General features: G+C 40.3%; 1 protein-coding gene across 3 annotated transcripts in view; it reads left to right on the forward strand.

Moving 5' to 3' along the window:
• pcdh19 (protocadherin 19) overlaps positions 1–22,134 on the forward strand; it is a 58,974-nt gene extending 36,840 nt beyond the window's left edge. For all 3 annotated transcript variants that reach the window (XM_084430137.1, XM_084430136.1, XM_084430138.1), the window contains exon 5: positions 20,768–22,134. In XM_084430137.1, coding sequence (XP_084286263.1) covers positions 20,768–21,327 — 560 coding nt within the window. In that variant the 3' untranslated portion in view covers positions 21,328–22,134. The remainder of the gene's footprint in view (positions 1–20,767) is intronic.
• The last annotated feature ends 324 nt before the right edge of the window (positions 22,135–22,458 follow it).

Consider the following 22,458-nt stretch of genomic DNA (forward strand, 5'->3'; position numbering starts at 1 on the left):
TCTATGGCTAATTCCAGCAGGCTAATTAACCGGTTTGTTCTCCAGATGAATCGCACGACGTATGGCTACTTGACAACCGGAGGGAGGAAACGTTCTCCCATTAAAATTTTTATATGTAAATTTGTTTGAGCGTTGCTAGGCTCACTGTGGCGTCCATGTTATGTCTGCACTATGGAAACCGCTGAGAGGAATTACAAGCCTCTGGGTTTCCATGATGGAGATCTTTCTGCATTTCTTTCACCGCCAACTTCCTGTCAATGTGTAATGAACAATTAGTATGTCTCATGACTACAGTTTAAGCTGTTGTAGACGTCTCTCTGTAAGAGAAATTAATATACAGTATAGGACTCATAAAATGCACTCTGACATACCCTCGAGCTCGGCACTTACATAATTGGACACAACTAGAAAAATGTACAGAGAATGTTACAACTAGATGAAGCTTTTCCAGGTCAGCCATTTTATCATTAGCAAAGCTCTTATCTGCTCATGAGCAAGCAAACATTGAAAATAAAGGATAGCAGATAAGCAAAATGAGCAAGCACTTCAACGTCGCTGTCAACGGTTTTAACCAAAGCCATTAGATGGTGACAAATATCAGATACTACTTTCATTTTGAGGCATGTCTTCTATCATATTATTCTGCAGCAGTTACTGGCCCCTTTACCCCAATGGTAAGCAATGCAGTGAGCAGACGGCTTTCATTTGAGTCCTTTAAAAGTCTATAGCCGCAGATGTATCATAGCCTGTTTATAATTATGAAATGAACTGACAATGGACATTACATATGCAGAAATATAATGGAATTAATCCGCCATTACAATCTCTGTAATTGTAATTGCAACTGTTGGGTTCCGGAAATAAAAATCCATGTCACTTTCTGTTTTTGTTGAAACCATCAACTCACATGATTTCAATTTTTTATTTATTTTTTTTATAACCATGTTTAACAGCAAAATACCTAGTCAAAAACTACATTACCCACTATTCTGCAATTTTTTAAAATAAAATCAATCAAAATTAGGATGAATAGTTTTACATTTCTTTAAACGAATAGTTTTACATTTCTCCATTTTATATTTTATTTTATTGTCATTCGCGATGCTTCATGGGATTGTAGTTTCTTCTCATTAAATTTTTCCCTCAAAGTTTGCCGTTTTGTGATTCACCTCGTTGCTTGTTGGTTTGGTTCATAGCTTATAACTCTTTACAATCCGTATGAGAAACTACATCTGGAGCCAAGGCTACTTAAAATGTGGGCAGGAACTGTTGCTCTTTATTATATTGCTAAAGCTGACTTACTGACTAAATTGGCTCGAAACATTTAAATCTCTCAAACCCAGGATGAGACGGCTTCAGAAATCTCAGGTGGACTGTTTGCCGAAAGTAGATAGAGTCTCACGTTTAGTGGCTCTTTTACCTCATTTTGTATCATAAAAGGTGCTACACCAGAGTTTGGTGTTAGTGTAAAATATTTTGACAATCATAGATTCCCCAAAAAACAACCTAAGGCTGAATTTCCAGCTAGGAAAAAGACACACTCATTCACCAAGACACTAAGGCATATAGCAGTTGTAGTGGGAATACCTCTGATCTACCCTTTAACTGTTCTAGCACAGTGAAACAAGTTTAAACTGCAATTGCCAAAGGACATAAACAGAGAGTCTGGATATAAAGACTCTCCTATGTTTCCCCTTTTTGCTTTTGTTTTTATGTTTTTTTTTTTACCCTCATTCTTCCTGGAAACAAACAGAGGCAGGAAGTTGAGGGATAGTAAGCTCCCTCCTGTCTCGTTCCCCAGGCTCCCTGGCAGTGTAAATGTTTATGATTCACGCAGCTCTTTGAAAAGTTAACGTTTGCACCAGGGACACAGTGTTACCTCCGATTTAAAATGGCTCCTCCCCAACTTCTCTTCCATTGTGAGATCTGGTGTGAGAACGGAGAAAAAAAGCCCCCTTAGGACTACAGTCTCTTAATACACAATACACAAACTTCCTCAGGGGTGCTTCCTTCATAGCCTTTTTATTCTATTACCAGGATCTATGTCTATTTCCTGCAGTTTGCACTCCTTTTCTTTCAAGAATACGGCAATTTATAGAAGCTTCTATGGCACAAAACATTCCACTTATCGGGAGATGGTGTGTTCTTGACAGGAAAGCGTAGGAGATGGTGCTAATGCTACTGTAGCAGGGCTGTGGTGGTCAAGAGCCAAGACTAATGATTGAATTAGGGCAGAATTACCTACAGTGCTCAGTCGCTGACTGAACCCTTCCCTCTGTGTTTAAAGCCTCCCTGCTTTGAATTATACATCAGTTTACAAGCAGAAGACTCTTAAGAATGATGGTACCTGATAGAAATAGCATATAAACATGAAAAATACTTCCACATCCCTTCAAGAGCATTTACGGCCCTGTAAGGGCCCAAAGAAATCTGTGAATCTCAAGGATTGACTGCTGATTTAGCTTGTTCTAGGCCAGAGGTTTGGTTGAAGGCTATTTGTAGAGTTCCCAGTCCCACCAGACAAAATGACAGTCACCATTAAGCTATTCTTCTCCTTGCTCTTTTTCTTTTCCCCACCCCCAGAGGAGATTGAGGAGCTTTGGCAGCTCAATTTGCAGTTGCTGAGTTCCAGCATGTTCCACTCAGAGTGTCCCCGACCCCAGGAGTCTTTTATTCATCAATTCCTCTGTCCCCACAGGCTTGTATCTCCTCCCATGCCCCAGGATTTCACACTGCCTCCACCACCCAGTACCCCATCAGTAGACTCTGGCTTCTAATTGATTTTGATGAAATTGATAAAAGAGTTTCCTTTTTTGTCTCCATCACCCCCCATGGACCCCCTCACCCATCCCAAACTCCTCCTCCTCGGTCACCCTCTCATTCTCTTCAACACGTTACTGGCAAGATCTGTATATGCACTGTACTGCTCAGATTTCCTGCCAGTTTTCCTCATATTAAAATAATTGACAACTATATATAACAGGTTTTGCACTCCAGGTTTACCCAAAACCTGTAGGTGGGATTTTTTTTTTTTTTGTGGGGGGAGCTCTGATCACCTAATGCAAATGCTGACAGATGTCGAAATGAAGACAGGAACAGAGAAAGACAGAGAGAGGACTCCGAGTCAGGTAAGCAGGGAGCAGAGAGCAGGATAAATGATGTCTTTGACAGTCTAGTGCGGTTTTCTCTCGACTCTGAACTAAACTGCAGCCTCAAGGGTGCATCATGACAGCTGACTTCTCTTAAAAACTAATATTAACATTTGAATGAATCAGACATTAAAGTCTCACTGAGTTTCTGCCTGATATGAGACACAGGTATATAAATAAATAAATGGATATATAATTTGGACTTATTGCATTTAATTACATTTGCATGGCATGTAATTAATGAAAATGTCATGAAAAACATTTTTGCCTTAAAGTGGCTAAGTGGCTTGCAGTGTTAAATTAGTCAATGAAATTACTGATGAAAATGGTCGTTAATGAAGGGTTTCAATTTTGTCAACGATAATGAAGATGAAATGACAAATGCACATCATGACAATAATTAAAAAATTTCAAGGAAAACGAACTGTTGACAAAAATATGGCAAGAAAAAACAACATTAACAATTCAATAAAGATTTTGTAGACAAATCTAGAGAGAATACTATTGTTCAAATATTCCAATCATAAATTTAAATGTAAATGAATAACATTTTTAATTATTTGGTTTAATTTTTCATTTATTATTTTTGTTTACTAAAATTATAGTCAGAGTAAAACGGACTAAAATAATGAATGTCATTGTGAGCGGAGGCTATTGCCACCTAAGATATAGAATATGTTTTGTAAATGCTCCCAACTACAGGGTTTCCCAATAAATGGAAAGAACAAGCAGAGATGTGTACAATCTTTATTTGACACCCAAGAAGTAAAAGAATAATCATACAACAATTATAAAAAGAAAAATACACAAATTACAAATACAATAACATTCACACAAAAGGAAAAGAATAAGTCAAAGTGGCCACCTGTAAAATCGGATCTTGGACAGTCAATATCAATATCAATATCCCTTGGGATAAGTCACATTTGGGAAAGAGAAAGAAAAATGAAAACAAAAAGATCCAAATAAATTGAATTCAAACCACCTCAATTCACACCTTAATGCAAATTTATAATCAAGAACGCAATTAACAAGCCACCAAAAAAAAAAAAGAAATATCAAATTAAAGAAAATACAATTAAATCAACCAATATAACAAATAAATAATTCAATACCCAATCATCTCAGCACACGCACACACTTCCCACAAACACCACCACAAACACGCATTCACACTGATTTAAAGGATTCTGTATATCCATCAAAAGTCAAAAACTATAAAGACTCAAATATTTTTTTACGATTTTTAAAAAAAGAACATCGGCTTTGTGTGATGTCATGTCTTAAAAACACAAGCTAGGCAGAGCCCAACAGATTTGAACAGAACGTGATTTTTGGCCTGGTCCATCTATGTGTAAAATAGACTAGCGATTAAAAAAATAGCACAGATAGAGTGCCTGTGTGAACGTCCTCTTAAACGTGCTGTTTACTTTCCTGCATTAAAGCATTTTTCTTTAATGAAAGAGTCAGAGTATTACTGCAAGGTGTTACAGCTTAGCTCTCCAGCGGTTACCTTCACAACATTGTGTACAAATGAGGAAATTAATCGTGTTTTTATTCAGTGCTTTCCCGCAATACTCTGGCAGGTAGGCCTTGAGGTCGTTCTCTTTGAAGGTGTGCCTTCCTCTCAAAAACATGAAAACATCTCAGACAATCACATAACTCTTGATAGCACTGCTCTGCCTTGAACCCCCAATCTCCAAAACCCTTCTTCTGAATACTCGCAACGGGGTTTAATCAGCTCAAGAGGGGGCTTCTTATCTTTCTGCACTTGTTATGGGAAGCTTATTGAACAAATCAGAGGGGGAAAAAAAAGGAGCGGTTCATTATTTCCAGGGTTGGCAATGAGGTTGATGTATCTCATTGTGAACCCTCAGTCGACAGCTCATTTTCCAGACATTCCTAGCTTTGATTCACGGAAGGCGAGAAAGAGAGCGGGAGGGTGAGGAAAAGAAGGCTCAGGATTCCATTGCCTATTCAGGACCAATGCTTGCGGTTGTGTGTTAATAATCTCCTCAGAAAACAGGCTGAATCCCAATTGTTTGTTGAACACGTATGTAACTGGGTACAATTCTGCGCAGATAGGAATGCTGAGAGATTGGCCTTGTGCACGACAGAGGAGAAGATTAAGGCAAGGTAATGTGCTGTTTGATAGTCACGGTGAGAAAGAACCGCTGCTCTTCAATCTCAAGTCAGTTTGGGAGACTAAAAGGAAGGAGAAAAGAAAAAGTGTGCTTCTAAGGGTTAATGAGAGAGGGACTGTGCAAAAGGAAAAGCAATGAGTGAGGGTTTTAGCCTGATAGATGGATGGATAGGTCAGCTGAAACGCGGCGCCATGCTGTCTGCAGTGTGCCAAATTGTGCTATCCTGATTGATCTGTTTTTGGAGAGTTGTCTTTAACGACGCTGGATTTCTTTGCCACACACCTTTCATCCTCATGTCCATCTGCTCCGTACACTCCTGGTCCTTCCTGACTTGTGGCCCTTATCCAAACCCACATTGCTCTCTCTCTCTCTCTCTCTCTCTCTCTCTCTCTCGCAGTCATGAAAATCCACAAGTAACAAAGCCCAGGGGCAAAGCATCCTCTAGGGTGCAGAAGGGAAAATGAAGCTAACCACATTGCATCCCCAGCTGTGCTCTAACCGGAATGTAACTAATAGTGAGGTGAGACAAAGTCCATCCCAGTAGAAGGCTCTTGGATTGTAATGGGCTCATCGTAACAACTGTTACTGGGGTGCCCGGATCTTAAAGTAAGCATTGCTTGCATCCCGTCCCAAACTCTTTTACCCGGGAGGGATAGAGCAGGGCTCAATAATAAGGATGGCACTGGCCAGCGTCAGAGATTTTTGGGTCAGTTGATGGGATCGTCACTTTCAGGCCAGTGCTGCGCTGTCACCGAAAAGTTTGCATTCACTGATCTTTTACATTCATTTTAAACTTTTTTTATGGAGATATATTACATTGTATACATTTCCAGTTTGTTGCAAATTTTCATTTGTCAAAGGAAAAATATTAAATATAATTACAAATATATATAAAAAAATATTTTAAAACATAAAACAGATGTGTAAACACTCCCATTAATGTAATAAAGAAACATTACACAAATAAATATACATTATTAAATAAAAATTTACAATTATTTTGTGTTGGGGTCAGTGAATATATGAGCAGGACCAGCAGAAAAAAGAAAAAAAATCCTTATTGTTGAATCCTGTAGGGGTCACGTACATTGCAGATCACATACCGAGAACTAGGAAATTTATCCAATCAGCAGAATCCCATCAGCACCGATCCCAAGCTGAACCAGGCCCTCATCCTCACAGCTGCTCCGTTTGACAGTGATTGGATTGGACTGTGTGGCGAGTGCTGCCAAAAAGTGAGCCTTGATCTGTAGGCAGTTGGTTTAATAGATGGCAGGATGAGATCCTTGCTGGCATGAAGCCCACAGCACCCACAGCAAGTCCTACTCAACTCCATTAACTCCCATTAGAATTGCTCAACTAGCTTCACTAAAACTCGACATTCCTGATTCAAGCTTACGGACAAAACTACACGCGCGTACACCGAAATGCGAGCTGATTAAAAGAATGTACTGCCCTCACAAAACACACCCACGCTTATACAAACAGGATAATCTGTTGCACACATTATTTACTTGAGCAAATGTCAATTTTGTATTGCATTTTTTTCTAGAACCACCGGGTTCGCTCACTCAAGGAAAGATTACGAATAAACTCTGCAGCGGTAAAGGGAAAAAAAAAATCGGCTGTCTTCTGACAAGTACATTGTACCCGGCAGTTTTCTGTCCAGAATACAAAGAGACATTTATCACTGCAGCTGGGTAGAAAAGAGAGAGGGGAGTGTGAGCGAGAAAAGAGAGTGGAGAAAAATATACAAGGGAGAACTGGCTGCTCTGTCACTGCGGCAGTGCGAGAATTTCTCTTTTAACCCCCTTCCTATTAATGCAGCATGCATTTGAGTGAATAGAAGCCGTCCTCCATTCCCTTTCCATGCTATATTTCCTGTTTTATCTTTATACAACCCGTTTTGGCATTGCATTTCTCCCGTATTACGACTTGTGAATTGTAACACTAAAATGACGCCTTCTGCTCATCTGAGGTAATTACAGCCATTACGGAAAGGTTAAAACCCTGGGCAGCTGCCCTTTCTGTATCCTGTCACTCTGATGTATATTCATTTGCCCTGGTGTAAACATAAATGATCGGCTGAAATGCATACGCAGACCCAACATCAAAGCAATGACTGTGCTGTTGAGTTCACAGGGATGCCTTCATCTTGTCACTGCTTCATCCCTCTGTCCTCACTGCATCCTCACTCACTCCATTGCAGATGATCTCAGTGGGTTAAAATTTTGTTCAGTTTCCTCCTGCATAAAAATGACAGATTATCAGCTATTGATGAAAGATTAAAGACAGGAACTGGTGAGTGAGATCATTTACGGCCACAAACCCTGGGAGTCTCCCCACTTTGCCCAAAGGCGTTATCTCTGTATAATGTCAGCTTCACAAAGCAGAAAACCTCAGCAACCCTTTTACGTGCAAATACCCTCTTTTCTTTCCCTCAAAGCGGTCAGCTCTCCCCAGAGCTTAAGCAATCGTTTTCCTCAGAGGAAAAAAAAGGCAGTGTGGCTTGCATTCTGAGCGTGCCACTGCAACAGACTTTGTTTTCCTACATGCCGCCCCTACGGTCTGTTTTCAAGGCTTCCAAAAAGAGGAGATTGAACTCAATCACTCCATCCTCTGGGTAGCCAATTAACCTTCATGGTTTTAGGGCCCTTGCCCCCAACCCCTTAAAAAGGAGTATAAAAACTAATGGGGGAGGCTGGCTGTTAAGTTTAATGGGAGACAGGGAGGCCTCAAAATGGGTTTTTTTAATGATGCTCCCCTGCTCTCATGCACTATCCATTAAAGAGTAGGCTGGAATGGGCCGCTGCACTGCAAGACTAGAGATCAACACAATCAAATGGGCCAAACATCACAGCGGGGGCTCAGGCCCTTTGTTAAAGGATAATGTGCAATCTTGCTCATAATTTTTGTCACATTAACATCACAAAAGTTCTAAAAAGGCAGCCTAATATGTCTCCATCCAAATCTACGCTGTCACTTACACAATTTCGCAATGGTGATAGATGTCTAATTTAATCTCTGGCCTTTATGGGATCATTAGCTCCCATGTAGAGCTCCTCTCGTGGGCTTTGCTTCTGATCCTCAAGCAAGACCAGGGGCTATTTTGCTTGAACACCTGTGTTGAACTTCAGTAAGGGTCAATACGATTTTTTATGTTTTTGAAAGATGCATCTTATGCTCGCCAAAACAGCATTACAAATGTCTTTACTGTCACTTTTGAGTCACTACTGGATAAAAATATTGATTTCTTTATAAAAAATCTTACTGATCCCAAACTTCTGAATGGTAGAGCACATCCACGAAAATAAATAAAAAGAAAAGGAAAGGAAAAGGAAAATGAGTTCTGCTAGCATAATAGCAGATGTCATGTTAGCAGATGCCACTTGGATTAATATTCTTGAATGAAATTCATACCTTTTTAAGTGTGACTAAGTGTCCTAATACTTTCTGGGGTCACTCTTCATGCCAAACTCAAGCTGCCCACCCCTGCAGTCCAGTTCTGCCCCAGTTGAGCTGGAATTGTGAAAGAGCACAAGAGGTGACTGGGGACTGCCAGTAAGGCTTCTTAAGACCAGTGGCTTTCTCTGTACTTGGTTTTATTCTTCTGTCATAGATAAGGGCATTTAATGTCACGGCCCCGCATGTGGCCAAGAGTGGGCACCAAGGAAATCCAATTAACTTCAGCCACAGCAACACTGCCCACATTGTGCCTTTCGCAATCCCACCCACCCCTCTGGCACAACCGGGTGCCTTCCATCGCCAATGACACACTAACTTCCTTTGACTCAACTCGAGTCGAACATTAGACTGTGCTGTTTTTCTTCTTGCTTGTGATCTCAGGGTTTTCACTGAGGAATACGCCCCAGTAGTATCTCAGTGCGTGACTCATGCTTTCTTTAAGGTAAGCTTTTGCAGCATATACTGTAGATGAGCAATCACAAATGTCCCCTCCCGACCGTCTGGCTGCGATTCAAGGCAAGGTCTGCTGCCATTTCAGATGCAGTGTCGCTCTGGCTGTCAATTTTACTCAGTATTACACCATGTTTTGCAATGGTTGGCCAGAGCTGCTGTTTTGGGCATGTGGGGAGTGAAAACTCTTGAAATACTAATAAAAAGGGAGACTATAAGTGTCCATAGGGATGTGAGAACAAAACAGGGTGTGGCGTCACTGGTGCGAGGCCAGATGGTTACCGACTTAGAGGTGGGCACGGCTATACTGCACCTGGACCTGGATTTCAATGCTGTATATATCTTCTGCGGTACAATAAGCATCAGGTGAGCCAGCAGGGCTCCTCCTCTTGGCTGCTGACTCTTGTCATGCCGGCCAATGATGACTTGATGGAATGCTGTTCTTACATTACAGGTAGCACTTTCCCAACCGTCTTTATATGCGTAGGAAAATCAACTCGAAAAATAAAGACGAATGGAACGTTAACAAGCAGTCAGACTGTGTACAGTCTCTCTGCATTATCTGAAAAGAAAGAATGTGAAAGAAGGAGAGAGGCAGAAGGGGCATGTGGGAAATAATGAGGGAGTCAGTTAAAAGAAAGTAGGAGAAAGAGGCAGACATGGGCATGAAGAAGAGAGTGAGAGACAGAAGAAGAGAAAGACAAAAGAATGAAAGAAAGCGAATGAGATAGGCCAGCTTGGAAAACAAGATAAAACGGAATATAAAACGCATAGCCAAGGTTGACACAGTGAACATGCCTGAATGAGAAGACACACTGCATTAATTATGTAACACAGTCTATGCAAGCAGGCCGCTCACACACGTCTCACAGGGGATGACAGTCTGCAGATATTAGTATTCGGTTGACACAGTTGGGCCCAGCTGTTGAAGAGAAGACACACTGATTTTATGCACTCGGGTTGCATTGTGTCCAGGTACGTTTCTGTCAGTCTTTGCTTGACAGGAACAGGGCATCGGCTTTATTCCCACTGAATAAAAAATAGCTCAAAAGGAGGAAAATGGAGCAATAGCAGTTTGTGGGAAAGGATGTTAAGATTTTTAAGTTGATTCTCCTTTTTGGATTTAAATAGCCACTTCTGCTTTGGTCAATTCATGAATCATTTGGCTTTTGATTAACATATATATATTTATATACACTACCTTTAAAAAGTTTGAGGTTCACTTGAATGCTTTATTTAGCAACGATGCATTGAATTGATCAAAATTTAAAATGATTTCTATTGAAATAAATGTTATTTCATCATCAAAGAGTTCGCAAAAATATTAGGCAGCACAACTCTTTTCAACTTTAATTATAAGAAATATTTCTTGAGCACTGATTCAGCATATTAGAATGACTTCTGAATGATCATGTGACACTAAAGACTAATACTAAAGAGTAATGGCTGAAAATACACATTTGTCACAGGAATAAATTACATTTTAAAACATATCAATATGTACAGTAAAAAAAAAAAGTACTGTTTTTACTGTATTTCTAAATCAAATAAATGTAACCGTGGTGAGCACAACAGACTCCCCCCTCCTCAAACGTTTGAAAAGTAAGATAATATATATTGTATATATTGCAATGAATTATTCTTTTTATATTTCGCAGCTCAAATGCAAGCAGTAATTGAATGAAGAACTTAAAAGAATGAAGGTCAAGAGACACAGATAAATAGAAGGAAAACTGTTCATTCATCCACCCACAAATCTATTTTTGCCACCCCTGCCCTGAAGCAAGTTACATTCTCTAGGCTGGATGCTTTATGAATAGCAAATAAAGCCCTAATAGAAGAATATCTTATAGGCTTGCTTCAAGAAAAGAGGCTGGCCTGCAGATTTCAGAGGAGTTCACCGACTTCGGCAATGTGCTTCTCACAGATGATTTAATTTGCTGCAGCCAATGAGTTTGCATCCTCCGTTACACCCCCCCTCCCCACCCCCCCCCCCCAAACCCTTAACCCCCAAAGCCCAGCCCGTCCCCTCACAGATGTAATTTACTGTCTGCTTTGTCCCTCTCGCTCTTCTCAGACTCAAGGGTTTCTGAGTAAATTAGCTACATTGCTCGGTCAAGCTTAAACACAGAATACAGCATTTGTAACAGAGTATTTAAAGATGTCCTCCACAAACCAATCCTTTTGGAAAAGAAGACCCGGCTCTTGTGACTGTCTGCCTTAGGGTGCGTGCCTTGGTGGTTGCCAGATCTATGAGTCAGGTTAATTTGGGACTCTGGGGTCGAGACCACTTCAATGGCCTTCTCTGTGATTTTCCAGAACTAATAAGCGAATCTGTCATTCCCAAACCCAGAGACATAATATCCTGTTTTCTGTCAGATATTCCCCATGTTTTATAATAGTGGGCTCTAAGAAGTCGCTTCACCCTATATTAGCATGCTATCTACTTCGCAGGCCGTGACACCATCCAGTGGAGAGCTATACGGGTGCAGTGGCACGGCAACAGGGAGATGACATCGGTTGCTGGTCATCCTCGGGGGATTCTAACCCATTAGTTCAGTTCAACTCCTCATAGTGGCTCTGAAGCGTTCTATAAAATAAAGAGCAGAAAGACAGTAACTGCATCCTTTATAATCAACCTTTTAATTTCAGTGGTTAAATTAATTCAGATATACTGTTGACAATTATGACTAAACTATTCTTAAGATCCCTTACCCACAAAATGGCTCCAAGACGTCACATGTTGATACTTTCAGCTAAGGATTTAGTCATGGAATTCAGTAGCTTGAAAACTGTGGGCAAGCAGAAAAGCCCAGAGAAAAAAAAAAAAAAAAGAAGAAAACTATAAAATAGCAATAACATTAATAATAATTTAGTAACAAATAAATGTAGAGAATTTGACATTTTGACATTATAATTGTTGCATTCTGCTTTCTAAAGACTTAAGATCATAAAATTAATCACAAATTATTTTATGGTTTCTCATTTATACATCTAAAAGTACTCTAATAGTGAATAGAAAATGAAACACTGTCAGCTTATTAGAAAATAAATATTTATGTAAATATTTATATTCATTTATTTTTCACTGTATTAAAGGGTTAGTTCACCCAAAAATGAAAATTCTGTCAGTAATTACTCACCCTCATGTTGTTCCAACCCCGTAAGACCTTCGTTCATCTTCAGAACACAAATTAAGATATTTTTGATTAAATCTGAGTGCTGGATCACTTCTCCATAGGCTTCTAAGACACTATAACTTGCTGGCCCAGAAAATGTATTAAAGACATCGTTAATATAGTCCAAGTGACTCCAGTGGCTCAATCTTAAGGCGAGACACTGCAGGTGAATAGGGTAAATTTTTTAACTAGCATATATCACCACGAAACTTTCCCAGTTGATTACCTACATTAAGATGAGAAAAAAAATGTATTACAAGTTTTCTGTAATTTAATGTTTAAATATGCAAATCAGGCAATATCTAATCAAATATGCACTAATTTGCATACATTTTAAAAAACAATATCTGAGTATTGGATAAAGCCAGGTTAAAAATGATTTTTTCATTGTGTTCACATATTAGATGGGAAAAAAATTACAGAGGGATTTATGGATATCTACTTGTAAATATCCTGTAAATCAGAAAATACTGTCAATAGCCTTAAAAAAATGATTTTCGCCATGTTTTTTGGAATAAAATGTTATATAAATCAGGCTCGGAATAATATATTTACAAATCCCTCTGTAAATGTCTTCATAATATAACTAGGTACAAGTCTGGAAAGTTTGGTGTATATAGGTGCTACTGAAGTGGAGATTTCGGACTTGGAGTATGAGAGCAAAGTCATTTTGAGAAAACGGGCTTTAAAGATTTATCATCAGCCAATGAGATTGCGCATTCAGCCCTTTTACTTTCACGATTGGTTGCTGATAAAAAGGAAATGACCATATTTGGATCTGACAGGATTGTACACAAGAGAGAGAGCTTCCTAACGGTGCCTGTGATGACAGGCTGACGGCAGAGATCGTGGAGCAGAATGTTCATTTAGAACGCGAACTTTTGTTGAATTTATGAGAAATCTACAGACGCAAACAGACAAAGTGTAATAAAATAAAGATCTAAATGTGTATTTCGGACTTTTTTTCAACACAAAAATCTCAAAATTGACCAGTAAAAAAAAACGATGTGTCGCCCAATAGTGAGCCTACATGGTGACGTGCAACACAGACGCGCTACGCTTAAACACTACGTGAAAAGACTCGAGGCTCAGAGAGAAGGAAATGAAAAGTGGAATAAAGTCGTTATTTTTGTTTGTTTTTGCGCACAAAAAGTATTCTCGTCGCTTGATATACTTAAGATTGAGCCACTGGAGTCACTTGGACTATATTAACGATGTCTTTAATACATTTTCTGGGCCAGCAAGTTATACTGTCTCAGAAGCCTATGGAGGAGTGATCCAGCACTCAGATTTAATAAAAAATATCTTAATTTGTGTTCTGAAGATGAACAAAGGTCTTACGGGGTTGGAACAACATGTGGGTGAGTAATTACTGACAGAATTTTCATTTTTGGGTGAACTAACCCTTTAATGGGTGTTTATACATAGACATATATAGCTACCTTCATATTTTAAGGAGGGGGTCTCTTGAAAGCAGGTCATATATTTGGTGGCCTTTACAAACTTTTAAAACCCCTGACCTAGTTAATTGTAAATGTTAGCGAGCAATGGATCACAACAGGAGAATATAGCATTATATAAACTGGATTTGTAACAATTATATCGTAGTGCTATTGCAAACAAATAATGCTACTAAACCGTCCCTCACCATAAAGTAAAGAAATATGCTACCTGTGTGAGGCACATGCTCAGCTCATTACCACAGCATCAAGCAGTCCATTTGCTAACCTCCACCCTCCTCTTCTCCCACATAAAGCTTCAAAGTGATTCATAATACAGCATCACAGTGTCTTTTTCCCTCATGTAGTTACACAGCTGCTAAGCAGATACTGTTTGTACCAATCTATATACTGCATTGTTTGTCAGCACCAGTTTAGAAATTCATTCTTTAACTAGGACCAGCCACAGAGGGTCTGATGGGGCGGGAAGAGAGGTGGAAAGACATATTTTGGAGCTGTGCTACTAATTCTCACAAAGGCAGAGGTCAAAAAAAGAACGATGCAGCAGTAAACCACAGATATAAGTTAAGCTGTCAGTGTGTGTTTGAGATTAGGAGTGCAGGTGGCTTCACTGAGGAGACTGGCTGTCAGACACACTTACCAGAGCGGGATAGACCAGACCCTGATTTGCTTCCTGATAAATTGACTGGTACTAATGTTAAGACACAGAAGCGGGCACAGGGAACCCTTGATTTCCGTGTGACAGTCCTTAACAAGGCTAAGCAGCAGGTATAATATCCTCAATAATTAATATCCGAGCCAAAGGAAGACGGAGAATGTCAAGGTCACTTTCCCGAAGGAGTCACAGAAATTGAAGGTACAAGACAGAGAAAAGCAGATGTACAGGTGTAATACAGAAACTATTTTTCCAAATGGTGTGAAAGAGGAAGGGAGGAAAAAAAAGAGAAAGACAGGGAGCAAGCAGATGGAGTGAGAATCTTGGAGAGCTGCTCTAGATGGCAAGGTCTCTGCACGGAGTGCCGTCTTCGTGGCTCAGTGACGCATCCTCCTCCACTGTTTGTAAAAACAAGACCATCACACTCCATCTTGTGGTCCCGCAGGGCTGAGGGCTCGCGGCTGATTTATGGTGCACAGACTGAATTGCCTGGCTGGGATGACAGCAGCACTTGGACTCTCCCTCGTGGGAAGCCCCCAGTGTCTGCCTGGCTTGTTGTAGCCTGTGCATGGCAGCTTGCGATAGTGTTAGAGTGGAGACAACATGACCCCCATCCTGGACGGACGTGCTGCAATGTCACCCAGGACCTCCCGGTCACTTCCTGTGCCTCCAACGAATGACGCGAATGAGATGAACCCTAGTTGCATGACATTTATTTAAGTCTCTCATATAGCCAAATTAACATTAACACCCAGTTTAATGTGCCACCTATTGCAAAGTGTGGGTCAGTAGAAAGGTCCAGCAATAATAAATAAATAATAAGCGAGATAATAAATAAAAGTAAAATAACAAAATATAATAATAATAATGTAAAAAAAATACATTATTACGGTTTCATGCTGCTTTCTAACGACTGGCAGGAAATCATTAAATTAATCACAAATGTATTATTTATTATTAAATAATAAATAATGTGCCATTGCCAAGTGCTTGTTCCACAAAGGTCCAGAGGTAATACCTAAAATATAAATAAATAAGAGATATAATAAATAAAAATAAGACAGGGACAAAAAATAAGACAATAAAATAGCCATAATTATAATAATGATTAATAATAGTAGCCTATTAAATAATAATAATAATAGTAAACAAGATACATAATTTAACATTACTGTTTCGTTTAGCTTTCTAAACACTGGTGGGAACCAGATTTATAATAATGAGAATAATAAAAAAGAATGTGCAAAAGTGAGCGCCACGACCAATGTCTGCTCTCTCACTCCAGTACATTATTTCTCACAGGAGTCGGCTGCAGCTGAATCGTTACATCCGTCTACACGGAACAACAATAGAGAGAGACAAACAAGAAGCAGAATGCATCTAAATATGATTTATATGATCATTATGCTCACAACCGCAGCAAAACATGCTCAGGTTTAATATAGTTAATCTTTAAACCGATGCATCATGTTGCTCAGAATAGTTTGATTTATTAGGAACATCTTGCTTGTTTCTTTGGCTGTTTCACCTTGTTCCTCAAAGAAATGACATTCTTTCCCCAAGCCTGTAAATCCAAAGTGACTGAATAGTGTCACTGTGAAAACTGCAGAGCCCCGTGGTTGCAATTTCCTCCCCAGTCGAGGGTTTGAGAGTGTATGAGCATGCCCACTTTCCCCTTACATACTCCCTGAGCCCGAGCCTATTTAAACAGGTACATTAGCTGCATTTTCTCTGGCCATCTCTCGCATTACATCAACAATGCAGACCTCCAGCGCTCGTACACGGATTTTTGGAGAGAAAAGAAAGCGTGTTTTCCAAGAAGGAGCATAATAGCTTCCAAACAAGATGAAAGTCTGGCAGTGACACAAAAGATGTCAGAATTTTTTTCCAGATTAAAAGCCATTCCTTTTGTTTTGGGTATGCGAAACTCAGCCCACCCACACATTTAGCTCATTTAGCCATGTTTAAGATAACAGACATTTTAAATGGATTAACATCCCTTTTTAGGTAGCAGTGTTGTGCAAAGTTCTGATTTCAGAATCCATCTATCTATCCATCCATCCATCCATCCATCCATCTTGTCTTTCTGTTTTTATGCATCGTGTTTGCTACATCAATTCAAACTCATGAACCGAATTGGTATTTAGAAGATATACCAGATTCAATTCTGAATGGAGTACAACCTGTTTATTGGTAGAGAGCAAAGCAAAATCTTTTTCAAATTCGCTGTGACCTCTGACCTGCCAGAGCTGGGGCTTAAGGAACGAGTTAAGGTTCTCTCTAGCCTCATTATGGGACAGAGTTCTTCTCTCATGAAGTAAACTGATGCCGTTCTACTACAAGCTGACAGCAGTGGTGGGTTCTTATCACAAGAGCCTTTGCATTACAAGTGGACTATTTATTATTCTTCAGCTTTGTAGAATGCAGATAGTGGTACACATATTTAAAACAGTCCCAAACACCTTGTGCATTCTTTCATCCTCTCAGTGCAAAAATTAAATCCTACTATTTCCGATACTCAGCACTGCTGTGGGACTCTCATCCCCATGATTTATTTTTATTTTTATATAAACTCTGTGCTTTACTTACAAATGTGGAAGAGTAAGAAAATATAAATGCTTCCGCCTCCAGCAAGAGCCAAGCCCATAATTAGGCTTTAAATCCTAGACAGCAAATGTTCCTTCTGACATAGTGCTCTGGACTGTATTTTAAGTCTTTTCCCGGAACTGATTGGCAAGCGTATTTTCCTGATGACTTTCAATAGACATTCTCTGTAGGAGGGCCATCTCCCTTTTACTGCTCTCTTCTGCACAACTCAAAGATCAGCTGCATTGAAGCTTTAATTGCTTCACTTGTTGCCATTATATTTCTATCTCTCTTCCAAAAAAAGATAGGAAGAAATTCTTGTTTTGTCAGGGGTTGACAGGCTGTCATGTCTTACTGCAATTTGTTTTGTGGTTAGCGCAGATCTTTGAGAGAAACATCTGTGAGTTTTGTGGATAAACCGCTGACAGGATGTGAGAGAGCTGTTAATGGCGTTCTGCTTTCACAGTGATGTAATTTACAAGAGAATCGCTCCATGGGGGTCCCCTTAAAGGACAGAGGCTGAAAAAGATGACAACATTCAATGAATGGACGTGTCCCTACTGTCATGAGGAAGGGGAATTGGAAAATGCACTCTATTTTTGTGTGTCGCCCATTCAAGAGGTGAACACGATTTGAATCTTGTTAAAGTGCCTCCTATTGATCCACAGGATGCAGATAAATCCATGTTTCTGTAGAAAAGCAGATTCTTATGAAATGAAAGGAGGAATTCTGGGTAGGCAGATTGCGGCGTGGCAGGTGTGGTGTCCTCGGCACTCGCTCGCTGTATATGTGGATAATGGTGAGACTCACCCTTGTTGCTATGGTGATAACATTGACTTTTGGTGATGAAAAGCCCTTTCAAGATGTGGACTTGTGTGTGTGTTCACAGGGCTTGGTAATTATGGGCTAAATTTGAGCCACTTGAGATACCGTAGTCGATCCAGAGCTTTACTTTCCAATTTATTTTTTACTTTTTCAATTTAATTTCTCCATTCTCCCTGCTGCTCGGCTGAGTTTTAGTATGAGGAAGCATGCGTGTGTGACGGTCTGTGTGTGAATGGTGCGACTATATATGTGGGTCAAATCTCGAATAATACACAGAGATACAGATACACAAGCACACAGGAGCCTTTATCTTCTCACATGTGTTGCAGGGTATCTGAAGTGTCTCCAGACTTAAGTTAGTAATCTGTCAATCTCATTAGATCACATTTTAAGGGTGACAGTTTTGGCTGTGGAGATCTAGGAAAGTAACGCTCCAATCTTTAAATATTGATTCAGGCCCCAAAGCTGTGTTGTCCCTCAGAGTCCTGAAAGAGCAGGAAAAGCAGATAATTAGTGATTTTAATTGGATGATCCGTCAAGCCTAGAGTTTCAGATGTAAATGTGTGAATCCTTCCCACAATCTCTCGCTGTCACCGAGGGCTACAAGTATGTAGCAAGGTCTCAACCCTTGGGCTGATTTACCAATAAAGCTGACCAAATGTGTCAACAAACATCTGTGTGGAATATTATCTGTCTATTTTGGTTGATGGGATGTGAACTTGTCATTCAGTTATCAACAATAACAGGTGTTCTCTGGCTTTACAACTACTGCAAACTCTATATCAACATTCATCAATATGACTTTGGAATGTAATGCTTAAGGCATACTCATATATTGGTACCATATCAGTTATTTATTGATAGCAGAGATTTTTAAAACATTTATCAGTTTTGTTCCACACACACACACACACACACACACACATGAATATTATAATGCTATTATTATTATTATTTTTATGTATAAATATTGTGGTGCTATCAGAATAAAGATTCAAATAAGAATTTGGATGCCTAAATAAACTAGTTTTAATATCAGTAATTTGGTTATCAGCGATCTAAAAATAATTAGTATTATCTCTATTGGCCAGAATTAACAGTGCATCCCTAATTACGCTCTTTATTATTATTATTATTATTATTATATGTGAGCGGTGCATGTGGAAACAGCAATCTGACAATGTGATTTTGTTATGCAAATACCATTTGTGTGTATTAGCAAACATTTAAGCAGAGAGAGTGCCCTTGTCGTGCTTGTCTATCCAGATGGCCAATAATGAAATATGTATGGAGTCAAAAGGACTCACGCAGAAAGCTGTTTTGGGCTGACTGCTAATAAAAAGAGAGCTGCCTTGATTATCACAGATGCATCTCTTTTAAATAAAAGGGAATTGAAAGAGGCAGACAGCTCCTCAACTTGAGCGAGAGAGAGCTTGGCTTTTTTTGTAGTTATAATGATACAAAAAGCAGCTTGAAAGCACTTCCCTCCAACACAACAAAGGACAGATCTGTAGTAATACTGACTCAGACAAATCCTTTTTTTTTTTTGTTCTTTTTTTTTTATTAAACAACAGCTTTAAAACATCATTACATATTAATAACTGCCAGCTAGATGACAGAGGCAGAGCACAATGTTCAGCATTTAACAATGAGGCTACTTTGCCAGTGTCCCTCACTGTGAAATCTGTGATTGCACTGTCTAAACCCTCCTTTCATCAAGCCTGGCAACAGAGTGAAACAATTACTCACAAGATGGGGATCCACTTTTGATTTAACAATGCACCCTTTAATTGGTTTATTAAAAGGCCCTCAAAAAGTTATAGCATTAAAACTTGTTGAAGAAATAGTGCCAGCTTACATTAAAATGGAGCGGGGCTCTTCAGCATGCCAGAGTCTTTTTTTTCCCCCTTTTCCAGCTCTGACATGTGCTGGAAAGATGAAAGCCCCAAAACAAACCATGCCTGAAATCCATGAAAGAAACCCCAAATAAGCAGAATCTGTGCAAACGGCAGTTTAGACCAGGGGTTCCCAAACATTTCCATTCCAGGACCCGCCTAAACAAGCATCTATCTCAAGATGCACCAAAATATTTTTAAGTGAACTATGGGGGGAAAATAAATCCATGACAACAAAGTACTGTTTACGTGAATACGTCATACACACCACTGGTTCACGTTTGGAGCATTAGATTCAATTAAATATGTCCATAGCATTTTGAAACACGCTCGCTCTGGTCTGGATATGAACTGTGATCTGCGCTGCGAGTGTTAAACTCGCCGGGGTGTTTAGCGCAGAAAACGCTCTCATGTTCGTTCTGTGTGTACATGTAAAATGCTTTTTACAGACATATTTTTCTTGTGTTGGTAGGTAGCCAAATGCACTTAGGGGAACGCAAAGAACACACTCTTACAACCATGTCTCTGCAAGATAACAGCGCTAAGTTGAACAGATGAACAGACCTGAAACAGCCTTTTGTGACAATTGAATTCTCTGGTGTAATGCGAACGAGTTTCGTTAATAATGTGCACCAAGCAGCTTAATAATAAAATGAGCCCCTCTGAGACACAGAAAACATTGTTTTTACAAGTTGCAAGTATATAACACGCAGCTAGCACAAATACTTGTACAATTAAATCGCAGCATTTAGGATTTGTAAATCATAAGCAATATCGCGATTTCTATTTAATGTTGGTATATCGTGCAGCCCTAGACTAAACTGCTTTTGTGTGTGTGTGTGTGTCATTTACTGAAACACAAATTTAGCTGCAGCCAAGTGATTGCATGCACAGTTTTAAAAGCCCTGGTTTAGACAACAAAACTAACTCCTCCTCTCTTTCTCTCTCTTTTTGTGCAGATCAGTCAGAGGGGTTCCACTGCCAAGACGAATGTCGTATCCTTGGCCACTCGGATCGCTGCTGGATGCCCCGGGTGCCGATGCCAGCAAAAGTGAAGTCTCCCGAACACGGCCGCAATGTCATCGCTCTGTCCATCGAGGCCACGACCGTGGACGTACCTCATTACGAGGACTGTGGCACCACCAAAAGGACTTTTGCCACCTTTGGCAAAGATGGGCCGGACGAGGAGCGGGCTGAACAGAGGGGCAGGCGGCAAACGGCAGAGCCGGCCGTCTGCAGCCCCAAGACCAACGGCACAGTTCGCGAGGCCGGAAATGGCCGAGAGGCCGTTAGCCCCATCACCTCCCCAGTGCACCTGAAGAGCCCCCAGTCCAAACCACCCTCCGCTTACAGCACACTGAAATGCCGGGACGTAGAGCGCATAGCCAACCACAGCCTGCTGCGGCAGCCGGAGGGGAAGGACAGTGAGCCGGCTATGCGGGAGATCAACACGCTCTTGCAGGACGGCCGTGAGAAGGAGTCCCCCGGCAGCAAGCGGCTGAAGGACATCGTGCTTTAACCGGCTCCCACGTGTACACAGAACGCATATGCTACTACGAGTGTGTGCCGACGTGTGCGTGTGTGTATATTTGTGTGCTTTTTTGCGAGCGTTGAGCCGAACGGGCCTGGGGAAAGAAGGGTGAGACACATGTGCAGCACAATGTATTCTCCAGAGACCGAACAAACTAAGTTGAAAATGTGTCTGCGAGCTCAGACTGTCATCGTGGCTTGGTAGTAACAACAACGCTTGTACGTTCGTCACAATCGTCTATCTGCAGTGGACAGGCTGGTTACTGTGTGCTGCCTGACACGCTCCACCCTGCCCTCACGTCTTGCCCTTAGAGGAGAAAGGCCTTCCAGGGCACCGCCAGTGACACCTGAGTAAAGTCATGCCTTGTAGACTCGAAAGAGACTTCTAACTTTCTTCTAATGCCTTCTTTGGTATGCAGTTTTTGCTTCAGCTGCCAAACCGCTCACTGTTCCCGAAGAGGACGTGGGTCTCTCTGACGCTACAGATTAGCGAGACTCTTCCCATATGACATAAGCCGTCCAATTGCGGGAGAGCGCACAGGAACACTCCCTCAGATTTCATTTCATTTCAGTGGCTTCTCACTGGTCTGATAAGACAACCCCTCTCTGTTTCCCTCAAGATATTCCAATGTCAGCAAACCATGAGGTCATTACACTGCTTATTTTTTATCTCTGATGGAGCTAAATGAACTTGCGCTATCAGCTCAAGCTCACCGAAAAACTGGAATAGGGAGAGACCGATCCCCCAGACTTACAGCCATATATATATATATATATATATATATATATATATATATATATATATATATGGACAAAAACAAGAAAAAAAAAAACATGAGACTTGTTGCTTTTGAAATCTCCTGTGCCCTTTCCTGATTGTAGCCAGTGGAGCGCAGTTTACTAGAACTTCGTGCTCTGGTCTTGTACTTTTTTGGATTTTGACTATGGGGCTAGGATAGAAGGGGTCGTCACTTACGTCTTGCTATGTGAAACTCTGTTTAGGGTTTAATACTATCATTTTTAATAATCTGTTGTTATGTGACAATCCCTTTAATGTTTTGTTGCGAAAGTAAAAAAAAATTAAAAATAAACATTGGTGTTCAACTAAAGCTACAGTAGC

This window comes from Rutilus rutilus (assembly GCF_951802725.1).
Source record: "Rutilus rutilus genome assembly, chromosome: 14".
NCBI lineage: Eukaryota > Metazoa > Chordata > Actinopteri > Cypriniformes > Leuciscidae > Rutilus > Rutilus rutilus.